Source organism: Pseudorasbora parva, chromosome 5 (genome assembly GCF_024679245.1).
Source record: "Pseudorasbora parva isolate DD20220531a chromosome 5, ASM2467924v1, whole genome shotgun sequence".
Taxonomy (NCBI): domain Eukaryota; kingdom Metazoa; phylum Chordata; class Actinopteri; order Cypriniformes; family Gobionidae; genus Pseudorasbora; species Pseudorasbora parva.
In genome coordinates, this window is record NC_090176.1 from 6,077,769 (window position 1) to 6,105,604 (window position 27,836).

At 40.5% G+C, this 27,836-nt stretch overlaps 2 protein-coding genes and 1 long non-coding RNA gene across 3 annotated transcripts in view; 1 reads left to right on the top strand and 2 right to left on the bottom strand.

Annotated features, from left to right (window-relative positions):
* Positions 1-6,653: 6,653 nt before the first annotated feature.
* On the bottom strand, positions 6,654-11,071 carry LOC137075934 (serine/threonine-protein kinase pim-2-like). The gene is made up of 7 exons (XM_067444884.1): positions 10,837-11,071; positions 10,544-10,638; positions 10,267-10,314; positions 9,764-10,142; positions 9,382-9,558; positions 9,136-9,224; positions 6,654-8,899 (listed from the first exon to the last, which is right to left on the bottom strand). The coding sequence occupies exons 1-7, from the start codon at positions 10,838-10,840 to the stop codon at positions 8,807-8,809; spliced, it is 885 nt and encodes a 294-aa protein (XP_067300985.1). The 5' UTR covers positions 10,841-11,071; the 3' UTR covers positions 6,654-8,806.
* Positions 11,072-11,878: 807 nt separating this feature from the next.
* Positions 11,879-13,369, bottom strand: LOC137075935 (uncharacterized). The gene is made up of 3 exons (XR_010905121.1): positions 13,214-13,369; positions 12,833-12,951; positions 11,879-12,535 (listed from the first exon to the last, which is right to left on the bottom strand). It is a non-coding gene; the product is annotated as an uncharacterized lncRNA (long non-coding RNA).
* Positions 13,370-17,909: 4,540 nt separating this feature from the next.
* The window catches only part of LOC137074993 (FERM, ARHGEF and pleckstrin domain-containing protein 1), a 67,230-nt gene continuing 57,303 nt past the window's right edge, over positions 17,910-27,836 (top strand). The window contains exons 1-2 of the mRNA XM_067443114.1: positions 17,910-18,203; positions 23,530-23,717. Of these exons, the coding sequence (XP_067299215.1) occupies positions 23,547-23,717 (171 nt within the window). The 5' untranslated portion in view covers positions 17,910-18,203; positions 23,530-23,546. The remainder of the gene's footprint in view (positions 18,204-23,529; positions 23,718-27,836) is intronic.

The following is a 27,836-nucleotide window of genomic DNA, read 5'->3' on the forward strand; positions in this document are numbered from 1 at the left end:
TCGATGCAAAATTTGCAGAACTTGATTAATTTTTTTTCTCTCCGTGCATTGACTTGCTTATTTAACAGTAATTGCCTTTAATTTGTGAAAATGTGACGAAATGACAGGGTTGTCACTTAATTGGATTCTGACTGAATTGTTTATTTCATTGGTCTAGCTCAGGGTTCCCAGATAGGAGGCTCGTGATGGAACTGGAGGTGGTTTGTGAGTCGATGAAAAGCTAATAATTAAACAGAATGTAAATGACTGCAAAATTAATTACAATAAAATTCACATTCAGAGCTGTGATTTAATAGTCTGTTGCGCTGCATGTTTCAGAGTGAAGAGCAACACTGTGTTCATGTGTTTTCTGCATCTCGAGCAACTCAGTTCATGCAGGAAATGCTGCTTCTCACCAGGGGCGTGTCTAGAGGGGTGGCAACCAGAATATGATTGGCCCCCCTTGGTCCCAACATCATTGGGCTAGATCATAGACTGTAAAAAAATATGGACGTAGTGTCCGTGACGTCACCCATAGGATTGCGATAAGCCGTTCTGAAGCTTAAAGTAGAGTCGAGCTGGGCGTTGCCATCTTCTGAGCGAGTCATCGCGTGTCACTCCCGGATAACAGAAAATGGGCAAAAAGGCGGGATGTGCGGGAAGCTGAGGTGACGCAATGACTATAGACAGCAGATAAATGGCTATCCACCTGTCAATTAAAGTAACCACGCCCCTAATTATGCAGAACTTTAAGGCTTTATATAACGTAAACCGAGTTATAAAAAAATTCACCCTCCTCACAGTCATGAAGACCAAAATTAGCCTTATAAGCCAAAACCACAATTTGTACCAGGCTGTAAACATGTTTTTTTCTGCTGTAAAGTTGAGAATTTTATCATGCGGCTCAAAGAGATTCTGCTCCTTCTGGAGCCGGTCCCTAGTGGCCAGTTAAGGAATTACAGTTTACATTACTTCCGTATTGGCTTCAAGAGAGATCGCGGGAGGTTGCCGCTTGGGCTAGATTTAATTTTTTATTTTATTTTTTATGTATTGCTGAACACATAATCCTTTACAAATGGCATGGTAATAATAGAGCATTTTTTTATTGGGCTAGATTTACTGTCAACCTGAAAATGCCCACTGCCATTGGATCAGAGCTCTGTCAATCACTGCTTGATTTGCGTCTCGCGAAGGGGAATCACAGCTAGGTGCGCGGTTTTAAAACCGTAGGAGAGAGACACCACGACACGTCCGTGTTTACAGTATGTGCACTCTCAGTTATATATTTTGAAATATCGTATCGTATGTTAGTATTTAGTATGAAACTTTCGTGTTTGACTGTCACTGACCAAGCTATTGCATGTAGCTAGCTACTAGTATATAAAAAATTTATATATATTACTTTATTTGTTGTTTTAAAGACTAACGACACAATAATCTTTTTCTAAGAAGGCCGTGGCCTGGTAAACATCAAGCGGGTAATCTAGCGCTCGGAAAGCGTTCCACCCATCGGGGCGGCCATTGCTAACCAAGCCATCACCTGCTGTTAGCATCCCATTGACTCCCTTTCATTTCCGAGTCACTTTGACAGTGAATAACTTTACATCTGAGGCGTTTAAAGACTCCATTTGTCCATTGATTATTTCTAAAGAAACACGACAATGCATAAAAGGCTCCGTTACCTCGTATCTTACACTATCGCCCCGTAGAAGCTGTTTTTGTAAAAATAGGCTAACGATTGTGTCATACCCAACACGACTGTCGCACAGTTGAGAAATTACCGTATAGACCTGAGGAGATGCTCAGAAACAATCTTTACTGTCTATGAGGCAGTCGGGGGGACGTGGAGACATAAAGTCTGATAAAGTCAAGAATGGAGAGAAGCCGATAGTGAGCCAAAAGCAACGGGAGAAAATATTTAAACAACGTGATTCAGATTTCACTTTCCACAACTACTAGAAGACCTACAGCTGTCAGACAGGAGGCTCACGTCACATCCATAGATATCCATAATAAAGGCTAGATGTCTCGTGCGCGCTGTTGGCCAATGGAGGTCACCGTCCGCAACTGGCGGCCATCTTGTCACAGGCAGCTCGCTCACTCGTAACAGTGTGTTTTAATGGTGCGTGTACTTTTAAATAGCCATAACTTGCTCAATTTTCAACCGATTTTCAAACTGATTCGTTTGTTATAAACGTCAGAGATGTAGTTATGACACTACATACTTATGAATAATTATTACCATGGACTTCAATATGAAAGTAACATTGAACAGAACAGATAGGTGCAATAAAAAAGGGATATATGTTAAATCAATATATAGGATACTAAAACTGTACCGAATGGCAACATGAGAAATGTATTAATTATATATATATATTTTTTATTTTTTACATTAAAACAAAAAAAAAAACATGCAAACTAAGTTTATTTTAACTAGACAAAAGATTGGTTGTCATAATATCGTTATTGGTGTCAATAAACCTATATAATTGAACAGCTCGATTGTGGTCTCAGCCTTGATAACGTGCACGTAAGTTATAGCCCTGATACACAAGCTGCACGATTAAGTCGTTAACCGAAACGAAAAGCTGCAATTTCAACGTGTTAAAGCATCCAGATTTGTAGCCATGTTAATAACGTTTGTAAGAAACCAAACCATTTGTAAATCCGTCAAGATTTCAGCGAGATGAGAGTATTTATGTTCGTACAGATCACTCATCTTACATCAGGTTCCACAGAGCCCAACAGAACGCTTGCCTGTGACAAGATGGCCGCCGGTGATGACGATGGTGACTCTGCCGTAAGATATCTAGCCTTTATTATGGATCTCTATGGTCACATCTCCGTCCTCAAGCTCAGTCTGAGCCGGCGCAGTTCTCTCAGCCATCAGGAAGTGAGTGCCTCTGATTGGCCTCATTTTTCCGCCGTTGAAGTCAATGGGAACGCTCTGTCCATTTCTTTTACTGTCTATGGTAAACATGAACTAACACCATAGCTACATGCAAATGCCTACTTAAAGCAATAGTTCACTTAAAAAGGAAAATTCTGTCATAATTTACTCATCCTAAAGTTATTTCAAACCCGTAGGAGGTTCTTTCTTCTGCTGAACACAAATTAAGATATTTTGAAGAATGTTGGTAACCAGTCAGTTGTTGGACCCCATTGACAGCACAGCAGGGGAAAACTACTATGGCAGTCAAAGGAGTCCATCAACTCCCTGGTTACCAACATTCTTCAAAATATCTTAATTTGTGTTCATCAGAAGAAAGAACCTCCTACAGGTTTGAAACAACTCTTCTGAGAAACAGAACTGCGTTGTCCAATCCATGAAAAATACAAAATTATTTTCAGGCTTGTGCAGTGCCACATTTAATACCTTTTAATATTAGGAAAAGATTTTGGAAATCTTGCTTAATATTTTCTAAACCAGTATTTATTTTCATTTGAATTTTCTGATTGCCCCCCTCCCCCATTTATAAACTCTTGGGATTGCCCCTGACCTTAAAGGGCCTTATTGCAAGTTCATATTTTTGTTGACCTTGTATGAAAATACCATATAAAAAGGTAGTGCAGGATTTAAAATATTTTAAAAACACATAGAGCACAAATTTAGTAGATAAAGTAGCCATTTCTCAACATCGTGTCATATTACAGGAGAGGGAGTCGTTGCCTTGTTGGTATTCAGTAAGAGTGTATTTTCTGTAGTTTTTCTATTTCAATTTACCATTGTCAATGTCATGATAAAAATATTGTGTCCAGCCTGACAGGACATCGAGTCAGCAAGTTTGATAGTTATGCATATGTAAAAAACGTGGTTTTAACCGGCATGTTAGGTGTTCCTTTATTTGATTGGTTTATGAGAGTTGTAAGTCCCGCCTCAGATGCTGTGGGAAGACTGACTGTCTGACTGCGAGTGCGCGGCGGGAGATACAAGAGAGGATAGACGCTGAGATTGCGGTAAATAAAAGTGGCATTTAGTCGATAAATTACTGATATTGTGTGTATAGTGCGATTAGTGACCTGTGTAAGACACACAAGTGTTGAATTTGTGGTTTGTTTGTAACTCGGTTCTCCATGTATGTTTGTTTGACACCAGCCTTCAGTCTATCGCGGCCATTTTCTATAGTTTAGCGGTGCAGATCGCAAAGACTAAAGACGGATAACGCGTTTGTTTTCCTAACTTTACACAACGAATGAGACATTGAGCACCATAGGGTCTGCTGCACGTGTTTCCCTGGAGTAACATTCAGGTTATTAAATATTAAAGGCTGAAAGTCACACACACACACACCAGTCACCATGTTGTGTGTAATATATATATATATACAGTGCCTTGCGAAAATATCCGGCCCCCTTGAACTTTGCAACCTTTTGCCACATTTCAGGCTTTAAACATAATGATATGAAACTGTAATTTTTTGTGAAGAATCAACAACAAGTGGAACACAATCATGAAGTGGAACGAAATTTATTGGATATTTCACACTTTTTAAAAAAATTAAAAATGGAAAAGTGCAGCAAACTCTCTCCAGAAGTTCAGTGAGGATCTCTGAATGATCCGATGTTGACCTAAATGACTAATGATGATAAATAGACTCCACCTGTGTGTAATCAAGTCTCCGTATAAATGCACCTGCACTGTGATAGTCTCAGAGGTCCGTTTAAAGCGCAGAGAGCATCATGAAGAACAAGGAACACCAGGCAGGTCCGAGATACTGTTGTGGAGAAGTTTAAAGCTGGATTTGGATACAAAAAGATTTCCCAAGCTTTAAACATCCCAAGGAGCACTGAGCAAGCGATAATATTGAAATGGAAGGAGTATCAGACACTGCAAATCTACCAAGACCTGGCCGTCCCTCTAAACTTTCAGCTCATACGAGGAGAAGACTGATCAGAGATGCAGCCAAGAGGCGATGATCCCTCTGGAGGAACTGCAGAGATCTACAGCTGAGGTGGGAGACTCTGTCCATAGGACAACAATCAGTCGTATACTGCACAAATCTGGCCTTTCTGGAAGAGTGGCAAGAAGAAAAAAAGTGTTGTTTAAAGTTTGCCACAAGCCACCTGGGAGACACACCAAACATGTGGAAGAAGGTGCTCTGGTCAGATGAAACCAAAATTAAACTTTTTGGCAACAATGCAAAACGTTATGTTTGGCGTGAAAGCAACACAGCTCATCACCCTGAACACACACCATCCCCACTGTCAGACATGGTGGGGGCAGCATCATGGTGTGGGCCTGCTTTTCTTCAGCAGGGACAGGGAAGATGGTTAAAATTGTTGGGAAGATGGAAGGAGCCAAATACAGGACCATTCTGGAAGAAAACCTGATGGAGTCTGCAAAAGACCTGAGACTGGGACGGAGATTTGTCTTCCAACAAGACAATGATCCAAAACATAAAGCAAAATCTACAATGGAACGGTTCAGAAATAACCATATCCAGGTGTTAGAATGGCCAAGTCAAAGTCCAGACCTGGATCCAATCGAGAATCTGTGGAAAGAACTGAAAACTGCTGTTCACAAACGCTCTCCATCCAACCTCACTGAGCTCCAGCTGTTCTGGAGGAGGAACGGGCAAACATTTCAGTCTCTCGATGTGCAAAACTGACAGAGACATACCCCAAGAGACTTACAGCTGTAATCGCAGCACAAGGTGGCGCTACAAAGTATTAATTTAAGGGGAATGATTTTGCACGTCCAATTTTTCAGTTTTTGATTTGTTAAAAAAGTTTGAAATATCCAATAAATTTCGTTCCACTTCATGATTGTGTCCCACTTGTTGTTGATTCTTCACAAAAAATTACAGTTTCATATCATTATGTTTGAAGCCTGAAATGTGGCAAAAGGTTGCAAAGTTCAAGGGGGCCGGATATTTTTGCAAGGCACAGTATATATATATATATATTACACACTGTAAGCTGACTGAGAACGAGTGTAAACAAAACCTAAAATGAAGGAGGACCGCTTAGTACACAGAATATTTTCATAATTTCTATCAGCTTAAATCTGCATATTTACCCCAGGACGTTCCTTACCTTTATAAAATACTTTTTATTTTTATTAAACATAACCTATGTATAATTTTTCATGTCAAATTCCTACATTTGATAAATTAATTCAGTGAGCCTTATCACACACCCTGTGCAATGAGACGCCAGTCTCAGGTGTGTTTTGCTAGTTTCAGCCATACGCAGTTCTCATTTTCACGTCCAGCTCCACGTTGTTTAAATATCAAATGCACTCTCTCGTCTGTTCAGCCATGGGCGTCTGGTCTGAACACCAGGTGTGTTCTGGAGCACTGTTGGTGTGTTGCTGTTTTGAGAAACTGAAAACGACTGACCATTGACCAACACACACCTGCTCTAAAGTCAACAGCGCAGTATTTTTGTGTTAGTATATGAAGGGTGTGTTAGTAATATGAGCCTATAGGCGGTGGACATTTTTTTAATAAGCTTTAATAAGATTAATCTATATTTAATTCTTACAGTCAAAACATGCAGCGTTTAATTTTACATTTGATTACTTTATTACATTTCTGCAGTATTTTACCCTAATATAACTTAGAACACATCTCATTAATGTTCAGAGTTAAATGACTCGCGTAAAACTCTGGAAAATACAAATTAAGCTTTACACAAAAAACTAATCATGATTTTCAAATGACCTTTATTTATATATCGCTTTTTACACGTCTAATTGTTTCAAAGCAGCTTCAGTGTTAATAGGGAGATAATGCAACAGAATTTGATTCGGCTACAGCCGCTCTGGTGAAAATGGTGACGTCATCCAGCTAACTTCAATTATCATATAGTGTCAATGTGGACAGACCGGTAATATCATTGAAATTCAGGTCTCCCCAACTGAGCAAGCCAAAAGCTAAAGGCTAAAGGCTCAAAGCTGCAAGGAATCAAAACTCCTTCAGGGCCAGAATAGAAAAATAAACCTTGTGAGAAACCAGGTTCAGTCGGGTGCCAGTTCTCCTCTGGCGTCAAACAGTGTATGATTATTATTCTGGCAACATTGCAGGTCTCAAGTCATATCAGGTAAATGGATATTCGAAAGATTGGAGTTGTCATGACAGAGATGAAGCGTCAATGCAGCATTTACAGGCAGAGTTTAATTGACACGCTCTCAGCAGACACTTCAGGGATGCCTTGGTCATCTCCAGACGCAGCTCCACCATCCCATCCGGACACGGCCTGGATCCGGCTGACTGCAGTTAACCTCGGGATAAACAGAGAGACTAACATTAGTGTAGATGCCATTCTTCTTATGATGCAACGAGTAAATCAGGTGTTATGGGAAGTGTTCGACAGTGTTACTGTTCACACCACCGGCGGCGAGAGCAGCAAGGTGGCCGGAAGTCATTCATTTTCAATGGGAGCCGGCGGCGAGAGCGGCGCGGCGCGTCGGGGACGATTTGGGCGTCGAGGAGAGTTGAAATCAGCTCAACTTTATGGAAATGATGCGGTTCGGCGGCAGCCAATTGTAATGTAGAAGTGCTCCGCTTGAGAGAAATCCAGAGAACGCAGGCCTGTAAACTTTGGTTCCGACGACATTAGTTCCCAAGCCAAATGTAGGAGAAGTTGATCATTGCTGTGTGGGTTTCCCTATCATTTATGACGAGACCATTCAAAGTGATGTTTAATTTGCTAAGAAGTCGCGCAACACTATTTTATAGGCGCTAGAATGCTTGTTTTTCAGCGGGTATGCAATTCATTCTTACTTTCACATTTAAACGATTTCATGAGGTTAATTTATACCCTACTAGTGGTCAGTCTATCAATCAACATGCTTGTTTGATTTGTGGCCTCTTTATAGAGTTTAAAAAAAGAAAAAACATTCGATCGCAGAGCGGCAGCGCGTCCACAAAGCTTTCTACAGCGTCGTTGGCAGGGCGGCAAGAGTGAATTTTGACGCTCTCGCCGGCGGCGGTGTGAACGCACGGTTAGACAGTATTCTAGGTTACTACTTGTGGAGGTTTTTTTTGTCCAATAATTAAAAATTCTGTTTTTTTCTGAATTAAGTTGCTGGAAATTACTATTCATCCAATTTTTTATATCAGCTAAGCATTCCGTTAAACTTGTGAATTGGTAAGTTTCTTTAGGGTGTGAAGAAATATAGAGCTGAGTATCGTCAGCATAACAATGAAAACTAACGCCATGCTTCCTAATGATATCTCCTATAGCTGTAGCACATACAGGGTGAAAAGCAGCGGTCCTAACACTGAGCCTTGCGGTACTCCATACTGAACTTGTAACATCTCTTCATTTACTGCTTCAAACTGATAGCGGTCAGATAAGTGTGATTTAAACCATGCCAATGCATTTCCACTAATGCCAACATAACTTTCGAGTCTATTCAGGATGCTGTGAGCGATAGTATCAAACGCAGCGCTAAGATCGAGTAACGCTAATAGAGAGATTTTAACAGTAAACAACTGTAAACCGGTTAACAGACAGTTTACGCACTATATACAGTGAATAATGCACATTTAAATGTACAGATTTTTGACCTGAAAAATAACTAGTCATTGTATAATTTACAGTAAATAACTGACACTTCACATTTGATGTATTGGTGAAATATCAGATAAGGTAAAGATCAGGGCAGGGTTAGTTCTTGTTTTGTGTCACATGATACCTCCTCAAAAACATATAATAACGTATAATAAACAATAATTCATGAATGAAAATAAAATACTTTTACTTTTTTTTTTACTTTGCACAAAGCATTTCTCAAAATGTTTTTCTATAAAATGAGAGAGTGTGTGTGTGTGTGTGTGTATATTTAAAGATCCAGAAAACCCCTTTTTTCAGAGGTTTAAAATTGAGGCTGGTTCCTCGGAAGTCCAGGAGGAAAGCGGGGAGCGACCCCGCCTCTATTTTCCTGTTTTCTCTCCTTATTACTTCTAGTCTGTAATTTGAAACATAAACAGAAATCAGGTTATTGTTTCAATACAGTACACAAACAATATAGAGATATGAATAAAAAGAGGCAAAATATATCAAGTTAAAACAAAATGGAAATTTAAAAGCATGAGTGAAAAGCAGCACTGAAACGTGTCATGTGACTAAATGAGGTTTGCAGCACATATCGATAACTAGCGTGAATAAAGCTAAGTGTCAAAATCTTCAAAATGTAATGAAAACCTGAAACCAGTCGTGGAGACCGACTTTCTCCAGTTCAATCCTCTTCTTTGGGAAGACCTGCAGACAACAGCGAATCAAATCGCAGCATTCTGTGGAGAACGAAGGAAGAGACGTCTGATTATTAGCTTAAACTTCACAAATATCCTCAAAGCCATCATTTATTAAGCCACTGGGCTCAGATGTTCCTTTTCCTGCATTGTTGTTTTGATCTGTCCAATAAGATCCAGAATTAAATGAGGATCTCACCTTGTGAACAGCCGTTTCTGGTCCAGATGTTTTGATCTATCTCCTCCAGGTCTCGCCACCTCGGAAAATTCCAGCACAGCATAACGAACAAGAGTACGCCGAGCGACCAAACCGTCGCAGGTTCCCCGTGATAGTGGCCGCTGATCCGGTACTCAGGGGGGCAGTACTCTTTTGTGCCTGGAGGAAAACATTTTCACATTTACATTAACACAACATCTGGACTAGAAATCCATCATCATGCAAGAAAGGATTTGATGCTAACAGTGGATCCCATTCCCTGAGGCTTCATGAGAGCTCGACTCGCTCAGAGTCCTGTGCGAACGGCTCGCAATCGGCACCAGAGTTTGAGGCACACCTCGCAGCTTTGAGGAATTATACATACCAGAAAAGGAGATGTAACCCGCGCTGTTGAGGAAATCTCCACATCCAAAGTCAATTAATTTGACCTCTAAGGTGTCCGGGTTAATCAGCAGGTTTTCCAGCTTGATATCCCGATGAAAAACTCCACGCCGGCAGCAGGCCTGAGCCGCAAATGTGACCTGGCACATAATAAGGCGTACCAAATCTTCACGGTTGGTGCCCGTGTAGCTTGTTAAAAACACATCCAAGGTCTGAGAGGGCATGGGCCGCTCCAGCACCATAAGGTATTGGTGAGGCTCGTCCTGCCAGTCCAAGAGCTGGATGATGTTAGGAGCACTGGGCCCTCGATTGGCAAACATTTGCAGAGCCACTTCCAGCGGGATGGGTCTGGAATAACCGCTCTAGAAGAAAGACAGTCATTATAATATATTTATCATTTATAGTCTGTGATTAATATTAACATGAGATGTATAAAACTGAAAACAGTGACTGAGAGGTAAAGCAGAGAGAGCACAGCCGACTTACAATCCTGGTATATCTTGCTTCCCGATTGGAGGCACATTTCACCGCCACCTGATGAAAAATTAACAGAAAATGGATTTGCGTTAGAATTATTTATAATACATGTGTTCAGAGTTCACAAATTACAATCATTACACCTGAACAAACATTTACATGCAGAGCACGTCTGTCTATTAAAACAGGTCAGACATGTGAAGTGCACTAAATAGAGAATATAAGTGTGTAATACAAGACACAAATAATCATCTAGATAGATATTGTAAGTAATGAAAATGAATACCTGAAGGCCATCCTTCAAACGTGTCGCTGCATAAACCGTCCCAAAGCCTCCTTCACCCAGTTCAGCGCCCATTTCATATCTGGAGGAACCGATGTCTGTTAAAAGAAGAAAGAAAGAAAGGTCACCTACTTGATCTAAACCTTTATCTAACACACACACACTTTCAAAAAAAGTCATTTTCCATGTTATCAACTACCCTTAAAGAAAGCATGAATTTAAAGTATAACCCATTGACCTGCTGATTAAAGAGTGCATGTGTGTTAGGTTATGTTAGCGTTTCTTAGCAAACTGACCCATAATTATTCTCTGATCCTCTGCTAGACTGTCTGAAGCTGTGGTGACACACACACTCGTGTCCGGAGCATCATGGACAGGGGTTTGGAAGGAGTCGTCAATCCAGTCCTGGTCGCCTCTAGGGTCAGCAGTTACGGGTTCCTCTGAAATGTGGAAGACTTGAGGAGGTCCGCTGCTGTCCTGAGAAGACGACTGACCTACAGAGGGCAATCACACCAACATTATTAATAAAACACTCACATTACTGCAACTCATTTTTATGTGCATATTCACTTTGTTAGTAAACAAACATACTTCAATAAAGAATCTGAGGTAATACATTCTCATGACATAATGTTAAAGGTGCACTAAGTAACTTTCCGTCCGCTAGAGGTCGCCTATTCAAAACAAAGGCGTAGTTTGACGACGCCAAATTTGAGCTCAGCATCTTGGGACATTTGGTCTTCACCTCACAGCCGGTGGAAAATAGGACTCGGGCAGAAATCATGTTCAGGGATGAGATTATTAACGTTACTGTAGTGTGAAGCAGGAGCGAGTGTTGAGGAGCTGAGCGAGGCCGCTGGAGCGATTGAACACAACACACACCTCGCGAGCAGCGGGACTTTTATTATGCCACAGTCGCCGGCGCCATTTCCGCTTTTACCGGTCATGAGAATATGGTAACGCAGCTCAGTTTATCATATTAGACACATTTAAGTGTTTAAAATGATGTTATGGCGTTACTCTGTGTGTTCGCTCAGCGGCTGCTGTGACTCTTGTTCACACTGCTAAGAGTAAAGCGCTTCAGAATAAAACCGGAAACCGAGAGTAGCGCAGATATGACACCATTGACAGACGGCTCTCTCAGACGTCCCGGTTCATTGGTTATAATGGCCATTTTCTCATGATTTACAAATAGTTGGAAACATTTGGGATATTGTAAGTACTCAACTGAACAAAATATATAACACTTGCCTAGCGGTTTTTGAATATTTCACTGCAAAAATGCTACATAGTGCACCTTAAATGATCTCATTTACCATCTGAAGCTGTGGTGACGTCCACACTCGTGTCCGGAGCATCATGGACAGGGGTTAGGAAGGAGTCGCCATTTAATTTTGTCATGGCACGTTTGAAAACATTGAAGGAGTCGTCAATCCAGTCCTGGTCACCTCGAGGGTCAGCAGTGACGGGTTCCTCTGAAATGTGGAAGACTTGAGGAGGTCCGCTGCTGTCCTGAGAAGACGACTGACCTACAGAGGGCAATCACACCAACATTATTAATAAAACACTCACATTACTGCATCTACGCTTGCTGTACATTATGAAGAGACTTTTCGGGGGAATTCACACTGGACACATTCTTTCCAGTTTTTCAGTCGTCAGTCAATGTGTGCAAACAATAAACATCATGAATGTAATTAATATTAATGCGCACATTCACATTGTTAGGCAACATACAGTGAGGTAAAGCATTTTAATTTCTGTGTAAACGCATTAATTCATGAAGATACAAACTTAAAGACACTTAAAGTCCTCAAAACACCTTTAAACATAAAAATAAGTGTATAGCCAGCGCAGACTCCAATGATCAAAAGAGTAACGTATTGTCATATCATCTGATTTACCATCATTACTCTCCACAGGTGGAACCTCCTCGCTCTGGTCCTCGTGGTCATCTTGACCTGAGTGGCTGTCTTTAGCCTCTTTCCTTCTCCTCTGGAAATAAGCATATAGCCCAAGTGCAGTCAATAGCACCATTTCGACGTCTCAAGTAAGCTAGCTAGTGTAGACCGCAAGATCTGCAGCAAGATCAACGGGTTGTATTTTTCTGTGAAGACTGAAGTCGTGTACAGATAAAAGTTGAGTACTGAAGATAAAAGTTGAGTAATATTGGCATGAAATGCTAGCAAATCGTTGTGAATAAAGCTCGAGTCGAGTGAGAAACACAAGAAACACTAAAATCAGCAACGAACAGCAAGAGAAGGCTTGAACAAAGCATAAGCACTTTAATACCTGATACTGTGACGTCACAATGTTGATGGAATCCCAGAGAAGTTCCAGTGATTGGTCCATTCTGTGCTGTGGGCTTCTGCCTCCATTTAGTGTCTAAACTAGTTTCATACATTTACAAACTGAGCCCAAAATAACAGAAAGAAGCTATTTAATGAAAATAATGGTCCATGTTTAAAAACAATATTCACAAATTTGAATTAAAATGTTTAGTGAAATTAGAAAACCATTACTTTAGTTGTATACTTGCTCTTTATTATCCATATATTTAGTTCTAATGTCACAAACTTAATAATCTCAAGGTTGTGGGTTTTACACCATTCTTCTGTAGTGTGGTTTTGGTGAAGTGTAATAAAGTAAACATCACGACGAGTGTAACTTTACCTTCTTCTCACCGCGGTTTCCTGATGGTTTATGGAGCAATTACTCCGAGTCTCTTCTGTAATTTCAAAGTACTAGTGTTCAATTATAGGATTATTTTCATTTCAAAACGGCAAAATTAGACAAGAGTTTATTTGTTTGCCCAATTATTTTTTTCAGTGATATGCTAAAACAGCTGTCAAACTCAAATATGAAATGTATAATTTCGCTGCTGCTTTATCTTACCTCGGACATTATGACCGTTAAACTGAACAACATAAAGCCCGCCTACTTTGATCTGATTGGTCTCAGATATTTTGACATTGACGAGTGACTGACAGAAGCTGTGATAACCAACTGAAGATATTGGTGCTGCTGAGTTTAAACTATATTAGGCGATTATTTCTCAAGCTTTATTATGTATGCCTACACCTCGGAAAATACAGAGGCCTGGACCTCGGCTATGGCCAATTCACAAACAAATGGAAAGTTTTCCCATGATTTATATATAATATTATTTTCCACAAAGCTTTTCGTCGTCTGTTTTTACCTACGTCGCTTTCCGTAACTATCAGTTGCGCGCGGAAGATCCGATCACGGGAAATAATACCAGAGAAAGAGGTAAGGATCTAATATTTAACTAGATTTAAGTTACATTTTTGAAAGAAAAACTTTGATAAGCTTTACGATGTTTTTTTAATATCACGAACAGATGTTGGGACGCTCAAGTGTTGCTAGGGCGCCACGTATAGACATGATCCTCAGTTAAAAGTCTAAGTCTTAGACTGACACAGACTAGAATTAAATTGTTGAATAAAGACACAAAAGGTATTCTCGAGTGTTTCTGACAGGAAGTCTATCTTATGAAGTATTTTTAACACTTAAATTACATTCATGATTATTACATTAATACACGGTAAGAAAATGACAGCATGATACTTTACAGAGTTGTGTGAAATTAACATTTCTGTTTTTTCTTCTTGCCCTCAGAATGGCCACACAATACACACTTCCAGCTAGATATGAATTTCATCAGCTACATCAACTCAAACTATAAAAATAATAAACAAAACATTCAGCAGACTAATGGATTTCAATAAACTAGACCTTCTACATGGCAATTCCTGCAAATAACACTTCAGGACATTGACCACCAGATGGCACCATCCGTTGAGATCATTTTCGATCAATCCCAGGGGTGAGCAATATGTAGCCTACTTGGGGGGGTCATGAGCTGAGCCAGGCGGTCTCCCATCCAAACACTAACCAGGCACGACCCTACTTAGCTTCCGAGATCGGGCTCAGGCCGTTTGTCCAGAATTGTTTAGGGCGTTTGCCCTTTGCCTGGTTTTACCAGACTCGTACATTTCATTTGTACAGAGTCTGGCCACTCTCCATTGACAAGCGTTAACTTCCGTGAAGGCGGGTACTCTGCCGCTCTGGATTTGCCATAGCCAATCGTTAATGTTTGGTCGTGACGTATGTCATGCGCCCTTCACCTGTTTCTCACCTGTGTTTCTGGTATGTTTCATATGCTTGGTATGATAAGAAAAAATGCTGCCATAAATAACGGCCCAGTTCAAATGTTTACGTGCACAGTAAAAAACACAGTGTCAAATTAACACTTAAAGTTAACTCCGTCGTCATATATGGTCCCAATCTAGATAGTGTAAAAAGGACACTGTGTTACACTTACAATTGTTGTTTAAATTTTACACTATGGGGTGTTTAACACCCTTGGTGTTGATTTTATTCCGTTGGATTACACTATTAGTGTTATTAATAAAGTATTCTGTTCAGTGCAACAACAAAAAAATTACACTATTATATGGTGTTAATGTACAAGATCAGACATAAAATCAAGAATCTTCAGACAGATGTATAAATCCAAAGTTTATTTAACAATTGGGCAAAGTGGCTACTCCATAACATGCCAGTTGTGTAACGGTCATTTAGTCAATCACATTCATGAGGTGTTGCATATAAATAAAATAAAAGTTAATTAAACGCGTAAAATCATCAAATTTGCCTTGACATTAACAAACATGACTGTAGATTTGAACAAGACTGCAGAAAGCTACTGGTCGACAGGTGTGTGGCGTCCATAAATGCTGTTCCTCTTCGTCCCATCAGCGAGCAGGTGTGGCTGTGTGGTCTCCTAAACTCAGTAAAGGTCTTCTTGTATGTTAGTCTCTGCCTAAAGATAAATAACACTCAAAGTCATCTCTTCAGTTGACTGTCTTTATATTAGTTTTCCACAATACAATCAAGCTAACTGGCAATATTTTGAGTCAGACAATAGGTAGTGACAAATGTCCAAATGTACCTTTTTGATGATGAGGTGTTTTACAGCTTGATATGAGGACGTCTTTCCAGGTCTCTTACAGTCTTTTGGTGATGGTGGAATCAAATGAAGTACACTGTAAAAAAAAGTGGTTGTTTTTTGTTGGTTTAACTTAAAAAAGTAACCTGGTTGCCTTAAAATTGTGAGTTTATTGAAATTAAAACTTTGAGTTGATACAATGAAGGAAATTTGTTTAATAAACAGAAACTCAAAATATTATTGTATCTGAACATAAAAATTTAAAATTTTGATAAATCATGGAAATAGCATAATTTGGCATGTTTCACTGTATCATCAGGAATAAAATGCACACAATTACCCAATATGCTTACAAAATCTTTTAATAATATTTTAATAAAGGTTGTCAAATCTCAAAAAAAATTCATTGTATTAACTCAAAATTTTAATTTCAGTGAACTCAAAATGTTAAGGCAACCAGGTTACTTTTTTTCTAAATAATTTTTTACTGTGTACTTAACCAATAAAAATTGTCCATAAAGTTCAAATAATTTTGACTTAGTTGAAGTTTAACTTGCAATAATCTGTTTTTTACAGCTTGATATGAGGACATCTTTCCAGGTCTCTTACAGTCTTTTGGTGATGGTGGAATCAAATGAAGTAGGAGATGAATTGATCGTTGCACCGTTCTAAATAACAGAAGTGACAACTTCAGCAAAAAATGCATAAATATGTATAGATAATCTAATTCTGAACTATAGTGGAACCTGAATCATTGGTGTCACCCTCTTTCACAGCAGATTTCTTCAGTCAGGCCCTTGAAGGTCTTGGGAGAAGCTTTTCCAGGAACTTAGCTGAGGTCTTCTCACCAAAAATCGAAACAAACAAAAAAACAAAGTTCATCATCCAATAATTACATTGCATAATGACAACCATATCTCTCAGGAACCATTTTGCTCAGTGTAGTCAGAGTAGCGCCGTTCACACACACCTGGCATTAGCATTCATCTTGGGTGACGCACAAGTAAACAACTCAAGTTCAGGTGTAATCACACCCAAGACGCTTTGAGATTTGATTTTTTTGATGGGGTTTAGGCCACGTTCTTTTATTAAAGGGTTAGTTGACCCAAAACATTTAATTCTGTTAATTACTCAACCTAATGTGCTAAACCTGCACTTTATTTCAACTTTGAAACACAAATGAAGTTATTATTGATGAAATCTGAGCGATTTCTGTCCCTTCACTCCCAGCTACGCAACTACCACTTTGACACTTCAAAAACTTCATAAAGACACCGTAAAACTAATCGAAATGAACCAAGCAGTTTAGTAAGTTTCCTTTTTCTTCTATGTTAGATGATTAATGTTTATATGTGAATAAAAGTCTACATTAATCTATACATCACAAAGCAATCGAGTCAGAATTTTGGACTAAACCCCTCTAGGATTGGTTTTCTGATCTCTTTATTAATTTTTGAAGTGTCAAAGTGGTAAATGCGTGGTAAGTGGAGGGACAGAAAGTGCTAAACTTAAAGGGTTAGTTCACCCAAAAATGAAATGTCTGTCATTAACTCCTCTCCCTAATGTCGCTCCACACCCGTAAGACCTCCGTTCATCTTCACACACAGTTTAAGATATTTTATTTAGTCCGAGAGCGTATGCAAGTGTATGCACACTATACTGTCCACGTCCAGAAAGGGAATAAAAACATCATCACAGTAGTCCATATGAGACATCAGTGGGTTAATTAGAGTCTCTTGAAGCATCGGAAATACATTTGGGTCCAAAAATAACAAAAACTACGACTTTATTCAGCATTGTCTTCTCTTCTGGGTTTATTTTCAAACCTCAAATAAAGATTCGAACAGTAATGAATCAGTGTATTAATTCATGATTCAGATCGCGTGTCGAACTGCTGAAATCACGTGACACTGGCGATCCGAATCATGAATCGATTCACTGATTCATAACCGTTCGAATCTTTATTTGAGGTTTGAACACAAACCCAGAAGAGAAGACAATGCTGAATAAAGTCGTAGTTTTTGTTATTTTTGGACCCAAATGTATTTCCGATGCTTCAAGAGACTTTAATTAACCCACTGATGTCTCATATGGACTACTGTGATGATGTTTTTATTCCCTTTCTGGACATGGACCGTATAGTGTGCATACACTTGCATACGCTCTCAGTCTGAATATAAAATATCTTAAACTGTGTGTGAAGATGAACGGAGGTCTTACGAGCGACATTAGGGAGAGGAGTTAATGACAGACATTTCATTTTTGGGTGAACTAACCCTTTAAGTGGCATTCAGTAGCCTATAATTAATAATGTAGCCTATATTAGGTTCTTTGAAGTACGCTGTAAGTGCACATTCAATACAGTAGACGCGGACTGTTTGTCCGTTTGATGCATAGATGCCTGTAGGCCATTGTTGGACTGCATTATGCCGCTTCACTCTGCAGATGGCAGCACATGCGCGCTCATCTCGTCTGGTGTGTGTGTGTGTGTGTGTGTGTGTGTGTTGTATCAGTGCTGTTCTCCCTCAGTGTAAATCCCGTCTCTCCGGCCGGCCGACATGGCGACTGTGAGGATGTCGCGCATATGCTGCATCTGAAGCGGCTCCCGGCGGCCAGCTCCTCGGCATCACCGCTGCAACCAGCGCATTTCTGGACCGACGCACACTTGGACACAGTGGATTTATAATCGGGGTAAGCGTATCGATCGCTCTACTCATAGCCACAGTGCTCTGTGCTTGGAAGAGATTAAGAGGTAAATCTAGCCACAGATTTGAGCCTGAGAACTGCCGTGACATTGCCGGAGCTCTGTATACTCCGTTATATTTCCATAATGCACTGCCGCGCGATCTGCTACAGGAGTCCATTCACCTGATGAAGCCCAGTGAGAAAAGCATATCAGGATTATATATTTACCTAAAGACCTTGAATTATACGTCAGTGGACCTGTCCTGCCCGCGCTTTGTTCAGTGCACACCGCTTTTACGCGTACAACGCGACGCGCCTCTTCACTACAAGCGCGCGGTAACGCTCTATTTTAACGCGCGGCTCAGCTACTTCCGTAACTTAATTTCCTACATTGTGTATTAATTGTATTTTTATTTATTTTTAATAACCTCTGACCGTTCAATCAAAGCCAGCTTGGGATTTATGAAAGGCAGCACATGTAACATGCTCTGATTTCGCTATTTTAAAATAGACATTGTAAAATAAATTTATGATTTCAAGTAAAACAATTGCGTTACACCTGATTGGTCATAGTGAACGCTATGAGGTGACGTCTAGCCGCGACGCGACAAGAGCGCGTTATTAGAAGAATAAAGCGCGTCGCGTAAGAGCATTCAGAGGTCTTTCCCGTTTTATTCATTAGGTTATATGTTGAAAGGCTATAGGGATCTATAATAATAATAAAAAAATAGCATTCTTATTATGGATTATACATATGAGTTATAATGGTGAATAAAAGCAGGGAATGCATGAGGTCATTGTGTTCCATTTAAAAAACCAGAAGCCATTTCTCTGAGCGTTTTGATAATTTCTTAATTGTAAATTATAGCCTTCTTCTCGATCTCATGATGTGTTCTGCATGTGGCAGCCTCATCCCAGCCAAACAAAAGACACCAAGATGTGCTCAGTTCATCACCATCAGTGGCGTTGATTTTTCCAGGGCTTTTGTGGCGTTGCTGAATGAAAGGAATTTGTTTAAACACTACTGGCAAGGTCTTGGCCGTGTTTCTGGTGGAGTTGGTTTTTTGCAGTCTGGCGCTGGTCTGATCTTTCACCCTCCTCCTCCTCCTCCTCCTCCTGAGAGCAGATGCATGCTTTATTGCTTCTCCAGAAGGCGTTTTATTGATAATAGACTATAAAACTACACAGCACAAATTATAAATCAGCAGACATTTTTATCAGAGGTCTGCTTTTACTATGCACCGTCCTCTTTTTTGTCTACAGGAATATATGAACCCAAACCAGTGAATAGTGAGTGTTTGGAAGGCTCTTTTGAAGATCTTTTAGATGGATGTTATTGCGAATGAGGAGAGCCAGTCACAGATGGCCACCTGATCCACAGAGATCAGTGTTTATTATTGCACATTTTCCTCGAACTGCTCTCTAACCCTCTCAGCTGCTCACCTTCTCTCTGCTTGTCTGGTTTCCTCCCCTCTTTTTCTCATGTTGACGTTCGGTTGAGCAGTGATGACTTCAGTGCTCTGGCATGTGTGATAAACATGATGGGAGCAGAGAGAGAGAGAGAGATATGAGAAGTTGGATCTCTGTAAAACGTCCATTGTCTAAGGAGAGCATCAGACCAAAAAGCCTGGTGTAACCTTCACATGACTGAGAACTATCAGTATAAATGCACAAGCTCTTAATTTAAACATTTTCTTTATGGTTTTTCAAATATTACCTAATGTAAAAGGTCTGCAGAGTTTCAAAGTGCAGGTAAATTCAGGTTTTTATCTCTCAAAAGGAAACGCGATTCTGAACGGCCTGAAACAAGTCGTCAATAATTCCAGTCTCACTTCCTGATGAACATACGTAGGTTTATAACACATCTGCATAATGCCAGTCTATGCAGAGTAGATCAATCACAACAGACTGGGCCATCTGACCAATCAGAGCAGAGTAGATCAATCACAACAGACTGGGCCATCTGACCAATCAGAGCAGAGTAGATCAATCACAACAGACTGGGCCATCTGACCAATCAGAGCAGAGTAGACCAATCACAACAGACTGGGCCATCTGACCAATCAGAGCAGAGTACACCAATCACAACAGACTGGGCCATCTGACCAATCAGAGCAGGGTAGACCAATCACAACAGACTGGGCCATCTGACCAATCAGAGCAGAGTAGATCAATCACAACAGACTGGGCCATCTGACCAATCAGAGCAGAGTAGACCAATCACAACAGACTGGGCCATCTGACCAATCAGAGCAGAGTAGATCAATCACAACAGACTGGGCCATCTGACCAATCAGAGCAGAGTAGATCAATCACAACAGACTGGGCCATCTGACCAATCAGAGCAGAGTAGATCAATCACAACAGACTGGGCCATCTGACCAATCAGAGCAGAGTAGATCAATCACAACAGACTGGGCCATCTGACCAATCAGAGCAGAGTAGATCAATCACAACAGACTGGGCCATCTGACCAATCAGAGCAGAGTAGATCAATCACAACAGACTGGGCCATCTGACCAATCAGAGCAGAGTAGATCAATCACAACAGACTGGGCCATCTGACCAATCAGAGCAGAGTAGATCAATCACAACAGACTGGGCCATCTGACCAATCAGAGCAGAGTAGACCAATCACAACAGACTGGGCCATCTGACCAATCAGAGCAGAGTAGACCAATCACAACACACTGGGTCATCTGACCAATCAGAGCAGAGTAAACCAATCACAACAGACTGGGCCATCTGACCAATCAGAGCAGAGTAAACCAATCACAACAGACTGGGCCATCTGACCAATCAGAGCAGAGTAGACCAATCACAACAGACTGGGCCATCTGACCAATCAGAGCAGAGAAGACCAATCACAACAGACTGGGCCATCTGACCAATCAGAGCAGAGTACACCAATCACAACAGACTGGGTCATCTGACCAATCAGAGCAGAGTAGACCAATCACAACACACTGGGTCATCTGACCAATCAGAGCAGAGTAGACCAATCACAACACACTGGGTCATCTGACCAATCAGAGCATAATAGACCAATCACAACAGACTGGGTCATCTGACCAATCAGAGCAGGTCTCAGAAAGATGGGTTTATAGAGACTGAATTATTTATCGACCTGTTTCAGACACTGTGAGTAAAGAGCTGATTATGCATTGATATTATGAGACAATTAAAGTGTTTGTAAAGGGGTACTTCAGCGCTGGAGAGATGAATCTGTATTTAAACTGGGTCATCAATGTAGTAGAAACGTGAAATTATTTTTTAATTTGGTGCCTTCTAGACTGAGAAAAGACGGAACATGTATTTTTGTCTCATGGGGATGAAAGACTACAATTCCCAGAATGCTCCACTGCTCTACAAGGCTGTGGGGGGAGCACACTCATTCTAATATACTCCAGGGTTTCTTCTAGGGATGTCCCGATCAGGTTTTTTTGCCCTCGAGTCCGAGTCATTTGATTTTGAGTATCTGCCGATAATACATTAAAAAAGAATAAAGAAGAGCGAAAAAACGAACCAGGATGTTCCTTATTTTTTATTTTATTCACCTTATTTTAACATTCAACAACTCTAACAAACAGAGCACTTCTGTGAGGTAGCTTGAACAATCAAGTAATAAATCACAAATTCTTCACTTTTGGATTTTAGTGCAACAGTAAATATAAAAAAGTCCGGGACCGGAGTTGAGCAGAGCAGGAACGCGATATCAAAAGCACACCCATACTCTCACAGATGCAGAACAATTAATAACGTTGGTGTGAAATAAACAGTTATGGAAATTAAATTAAATAATCTGCTCCCAAAAATCCTGAAAAAATCTGTTAGTGCCTCAGTGACAACTTCACTCAGAGAAGACGTCGATCTCAGCTGTCAATCATGACATCACACAGCCGTTTTTATAGCATCAGATAACTAACTAATACTAAACTTATTTAAAAAACGAACACTTGAAATGAAATCATCCTGATGATAACTGCCTACAATGACATAAATCATTGTAGTGTAATTCATTGAAGTGTAATTTGATTGAAGTGTAATTAACAATGCTTTTCAGGTTTTTATTACTTTTTTATTAGTTAACATTAGTTTTTAGGTAGAGAAATTGACTAAAGTTGGCTAATCAAATGTAAAATAGCTGTATATTTAACTGTTTAAATTAAAGACTAATCCTTACAAAAGCTATTCAATCAAGAGCAGTGAGTGATTCCTCATCTTTTGTTTGACAGACAGACCGCAGTAAAGGCTACTGCCCCTTTAAGACTCTAATGGAGGGCTCTGCGTCGTCTTTCTCGACCGTATAAAGTCCTCTTACGGCATATTCAGACTATGTCTGCTTGATGGACATGTTGACATACTTCTTGTGTGAGTTGGTCCGTTTAAGCGCAAGACTTGAAAGAGAACTCAATATTGCGTTCTCATTCGCGTCTTCTGGCGAATATACATGGGTGATATTAGCGCTGTTGTAATGTATCACCGAGGAGCCAGCACGTGTATCCATCTACAGAAACATACATAAAGCATTATTTTCAAGTTACAAACCATATTATTGATGCGTCATCATGCTCAGCTCACCCCAGAATATACATTATTTCCGAGTCCGGATCGGGATGTAACGTCCGATTCCGATCGAGTCTGAAATCACGTGATCGGGGCCGATTTCCGATCATGTGATCGGATCGGGACATCCCTAGTTTCTACACTGTAAAAAAAATATTTAGAAAAAAAGTTACCTGGTTCCCTTAACATTTTGAGTTCATTGAAATTAAAATTTTGAGTCAATACAATGCACATTTTTGGAGATTCGACAACCTTTATTAAAAGATTATTAAAAGATTTTGTGAGCATAATGGGTAATTGTGTGTGTTATTTCTGATGACGCAGTGAAACATGCCAAATAGTGCTATTTTCATGATTTATCACATTTTTTATGTGGAAGTATAAACAGATAGACAGATATTCACATATTCTATTTATTAAACAAATTTCCTTCATTGTATCAACTCAAATTTTTAATTTCAATAAACTCAAAATTTTAAGGCAACCAGGTTACTTACTGTTTTAAGTTAAACCAACAAAAAACATATATATATATATATTTTTTTCCTACAGTGTACTGATACAAAGCCATATGCTAATCGCTGAAGTAACCCTTTAATGTCTGCACACAAACCTGCTGTAGGAGACTCCTATAATAGGGGAATTTTAAGTGATTAATAATATCCTTATGGGGACATTTGGCCCCTGCACTGCTGCCAAAACCTGAATCAACATTGTGCCTCACATTGTGTAAGTGGGACTGATGTGTGTGTGTGTGTGTTTGCAGGCGGAGAGAGGGAGACCATGGTGGAGCAGGGCCAGATGTCGCTGGCGGGGCAGAGGTTAGGGGCTCCAGAGACTCTGGGCATCAGCACGCTGGAGCCGGGGCACAAACCGCCGGCCATGCCCCCGGGACGCCTGCTGCCCATCAGGGTCCAGCTGCTGGACGACTCCCAGGAGATCTTCCACATATCGGTGAGGCATTATACAGCAAAACTCTTCCAATGCACCAAACTGTCCTCCAAAAATGCGACTCTATAGGTCGTTTTTCAAGCCCCTTATTACGACCTATATTTATGTTTTAAAGTCATGCGCCCTCTAGCTGGCGTAAAAAATAATGACAGTGTCTGGTTACGTCTCACGTCATGACGTATGACTGTCATTACCAATCAAAATGCGTGTTTTAATGCAATGTGTGGACTTTTTATCGCCATATGTCATATTTTCATTTAGCAAAAATATATATTATTAATTTACAACTACACCCACTCCATCCCTAAACCTACCCAGAGATTTATAGAGTATACACACTTTATGAGCACGTGTGTTCCCTGGGATCGAACTCACGATCGCATGATCACATGATTTACCTACTGAGCTATGCAAAACCTGAAATATTAAGCAGATAAAAGGGGAAAATGCTTTAAAATGACCTGCTGTCGATAGGAGCACATCTTTAGTAAACGCTCCCGTGGGTCATATTTCAAGGAAGTGACAACCTATATAGGCGTATTGGTTGGAGGACATGTTGAATGTACGGACATATATCGTCTGATTTTCACATGGGATTTGTCTTTTTAGGCTAATGTTTAAAAAATGGCAGATGGGCTAAACTAAAATGCCCATTCACTCCCTGACAGTAGGTGGCGCTTATTGAAAAAGCTGAGTGTTATAGAATGTAATAGTGCCAGCCACTTTTTCAGCAAAATTTGTTTTACAAATAATACAGTTTGAGAAGCTGAATACAGTATCTGTACATGACAGCTGCTCTCTCTGAATGTCCTGGTGTGATCTAGTCAAAGGTTTAATAGACACAGGCGAATCGCTGTCATTTAGGAATACGATTGTGTGTGTGTTTGAATGGAGATCGCAGTCTTTTACCGATCAGTCGTGCAGCTTTACGATATAGTAGAGAATACTGAACATGATGTGATTATTAATAGGTTTTGTGGGACTGGTTTTATTGGCTGTAGGCGTGATTGAGACTCTGATTTGTGGAGGATGTGAGAGTGTTTCATGAAGGTGTTTAGTTATTCTGTGGATAAATATAGAGCATGTCTGTAAGCATACCTCCAGCATGCCAAAATCTTAAATGATATGTTATTTTTCTCTTGTAACCTGCAACATTGCAGAAGTGTGTGAACCACAGAGCACTGAGAGATATTTTATTGTTCTAAGGTTTGATTTTTTTTTTTTTGGACTTCAACTCTTGCACACACACACACACACAAACACACACACGTCTGGTTCACTATCTTTGTGGGGACTCTCCATAGATGTAAAGGTTTTTATACCGTACAAACTGCCCCTGCCCCTAAACCTACCCAACACACACACACACACACACACACACACACACACACACACACACACACACACACACACATACACACACACACACACACACACAGCCATGGTGTAGTTATGGAATATTTAGGGTTTTCTGAGCGTTTCACTTGGGCTGCGTCCGAAAAGCGTGCCCTTTACTATAGCCTCGTTTCCACCAAAATTACCCGGAACAATTTTTCCCAGGAACTTTTTTCCCAGAAACTCATTTTCTCTTAGACCTGTTGCTGTCTGCGTTTCCATTGCAGTCTAAAGCCCCGTTTCCACCACAGGAACTGTAACCAGGAACTAGGAACTTTTGGTGGTACTTCGTGTGTTTAGACCGCAGGAACCAGGGTCTAAATGAAGTTCCGGGTAAATATTTCCCCCTCCAAACGGCCCTGCTCGCGAGGTAGTACTTTTTCAAAGTTCAGGAACTTTCGAGGGCGGGACTTGGGCGCTGAACATGCTGATTGGTTGAGCTGACGCAGCATTTTATTTCAACCGGCATTTTTAAAAGTCTTTTGCGAGGTTCGGTCTACGTTCAGTAAATATCAGTCTTGCTCTCTGTCTGATGGCGCGCGTTCGTCTCAGCCATCTCACGTTCAATGTCCGTAATAGCTGATAATAATATACATTGTCATTTTAAATCTAGCTTTACAAGCTTTCTGAATATGCTGCTGAATCTGCATATTAGTGCTCTTTTCTGTCGTTCTTAATTACCTCTTTAGTAAACCTATACATAACCAGCAAAAGCAGCACAGCTTGAATCTCTTCCATACTCGTTATTAATTTTTTTTCACCATGTAAACGACCTGACCGATTACTTTTAAGTGTCCTTTCATGACGTGTCAGTGCGCGCCGCGCTCATGTTGACGTGCTCATGGAAAGTTAATTTTTCTGAGGGGTAAACTTTTTATTTCGTAAGTTATGAAGATAATGTTGGAATAATTACACAGCGTATATTGCCCCAGGCAGTTTTTCCTTTAACCGCTCCTGACAGAAGATTTTTTTTATCTGAGATGATTATTACACTTTACAACAAATAGCTATAAATAATACTGTATTAGTCCTGGTGGCCGTTAAGAGTTGCTATGGCTACAGTTAACACACTCCAGCTGCTGGAGAAAACAGCGGCGACATTTTTGATGCGGCAGACAAACTGCATGTGACAAAATGATTGCGATTGAAAGTCATCACATGTAAACACCAGATCGGTTTAGATAACGTCTCATGTAAATAGTCCACTAAATCTTTCAATCGGTACACTTAAAAATGATTACTGTCCGTCACTGGCTTGGAGGAACAGTCGCGCGCAGTCCTACATCACCGGACTAATCTGCCTAATCTTCTTGGAACTTTAGATCGCGGTCGAAACGCAGACAGCTGCAGGTCTGGGGGGGAGAAAAGTTCCTGTAAAAAAGTTCCTGGTACAAATTGTTCCGGGTAATTTTGGTGGAAACGGGGCTTAATGTACCATCAAGATTACGAATAAACTTAATAAAGCCTGAATCTTGTTGACAGTCCATCAGTCGTATTGTTAATTTGAGTAGCAAACTGCATGCAAGGCAACAGACTTTTAGGTTGAAATAAAGTGCTGCTTGAGCTAAACCAATCAGCATGTTCTGGGCCCAAGTCACACCCCCGAAAGTTCCTGAACTTTGAAAAAGTACTACCTTGCAAGCAGGGCCGTTTTAAGAAACTTGAGGAAATATTTACCCGGAACTTCATTAGACCCCGGTCCCTGCGGTCAAAACACACAGAGTACCACCCCAAAGTCCCTAGTCCCTGGGGAAGGTTCCCGCGGCGGAAAAGCTGCTTATGTGCTGAGTGGTTGCTAGTCTCGGCCTCAGATTTCATGCCCAGAGACCGCTGGCTGAATGTCTGATGCATTTGACACTTATCTGGAAACACTTACATTTCAGAGTTGTCCTCGGATTTGTTGAATCCTACAGGATGTCCTCGAAGACGTGTGTGTTGTGTTCTTTAAAGGGGGGGTGAAACACTCAGTTTCAGTCAATCTCATGTCAATCTTGAGTACCTATAGAGTAGTATTGCATCCTTCATATCTCCGAAAAGTCTTTAGTTTTATCATATTTATAAAAGAAATATGGGCTGTACCGAGTCTTTCCGGAAAAAAACGAGCGCCTGGAGGCGTATCGTGGGCGGAGCTAAAGAATGACGAGCGCAAAGCGGTGACGTCCTCAAGCGTGGAGAAGCCCATGGCTATCGAGCTCAGCTAATACAGATAATGATCCAGAATCAGATCCGGAGGCTGAAATAAATTGAACAGGAGAAACAGCAACAGCAGGACGTCCGTCTCTGTGGTATGGACTGTATTTAGTGGACTGTCAACATTTGTGTGTCTTTACTCGCAGTTTATGAGGACATGATTCGGTTTATGGACTATTGTATGCGACTAAACCTTAGCAGTAGCACGCAAAACGGTTTTGCACGTCAGACTAGTGTAACGTTATACAGAGAACAACAATGGAGTAACGTTAGCGCATTTGAATGACGAAGCACGCGATCGTGTCGTTTACTGATGTTTACTCACGTGACGATAGCCGACAGCACAGACATTTGAAGAAGATTTACTCACCGGCTGCTTCCAAAGCAGGACCGAACCTTTACCGCTGGGACCGCTCCGTCAAAAACACACTTCTTTGGTGTGATTTGGTGAAGTCCTGACAGCAGTGACTTGCTGTGCTGAAGCACTGAAGTCGCTCGACGTCACCCATAGGAATAAAGTGGAGCGGGGCGCCTGGA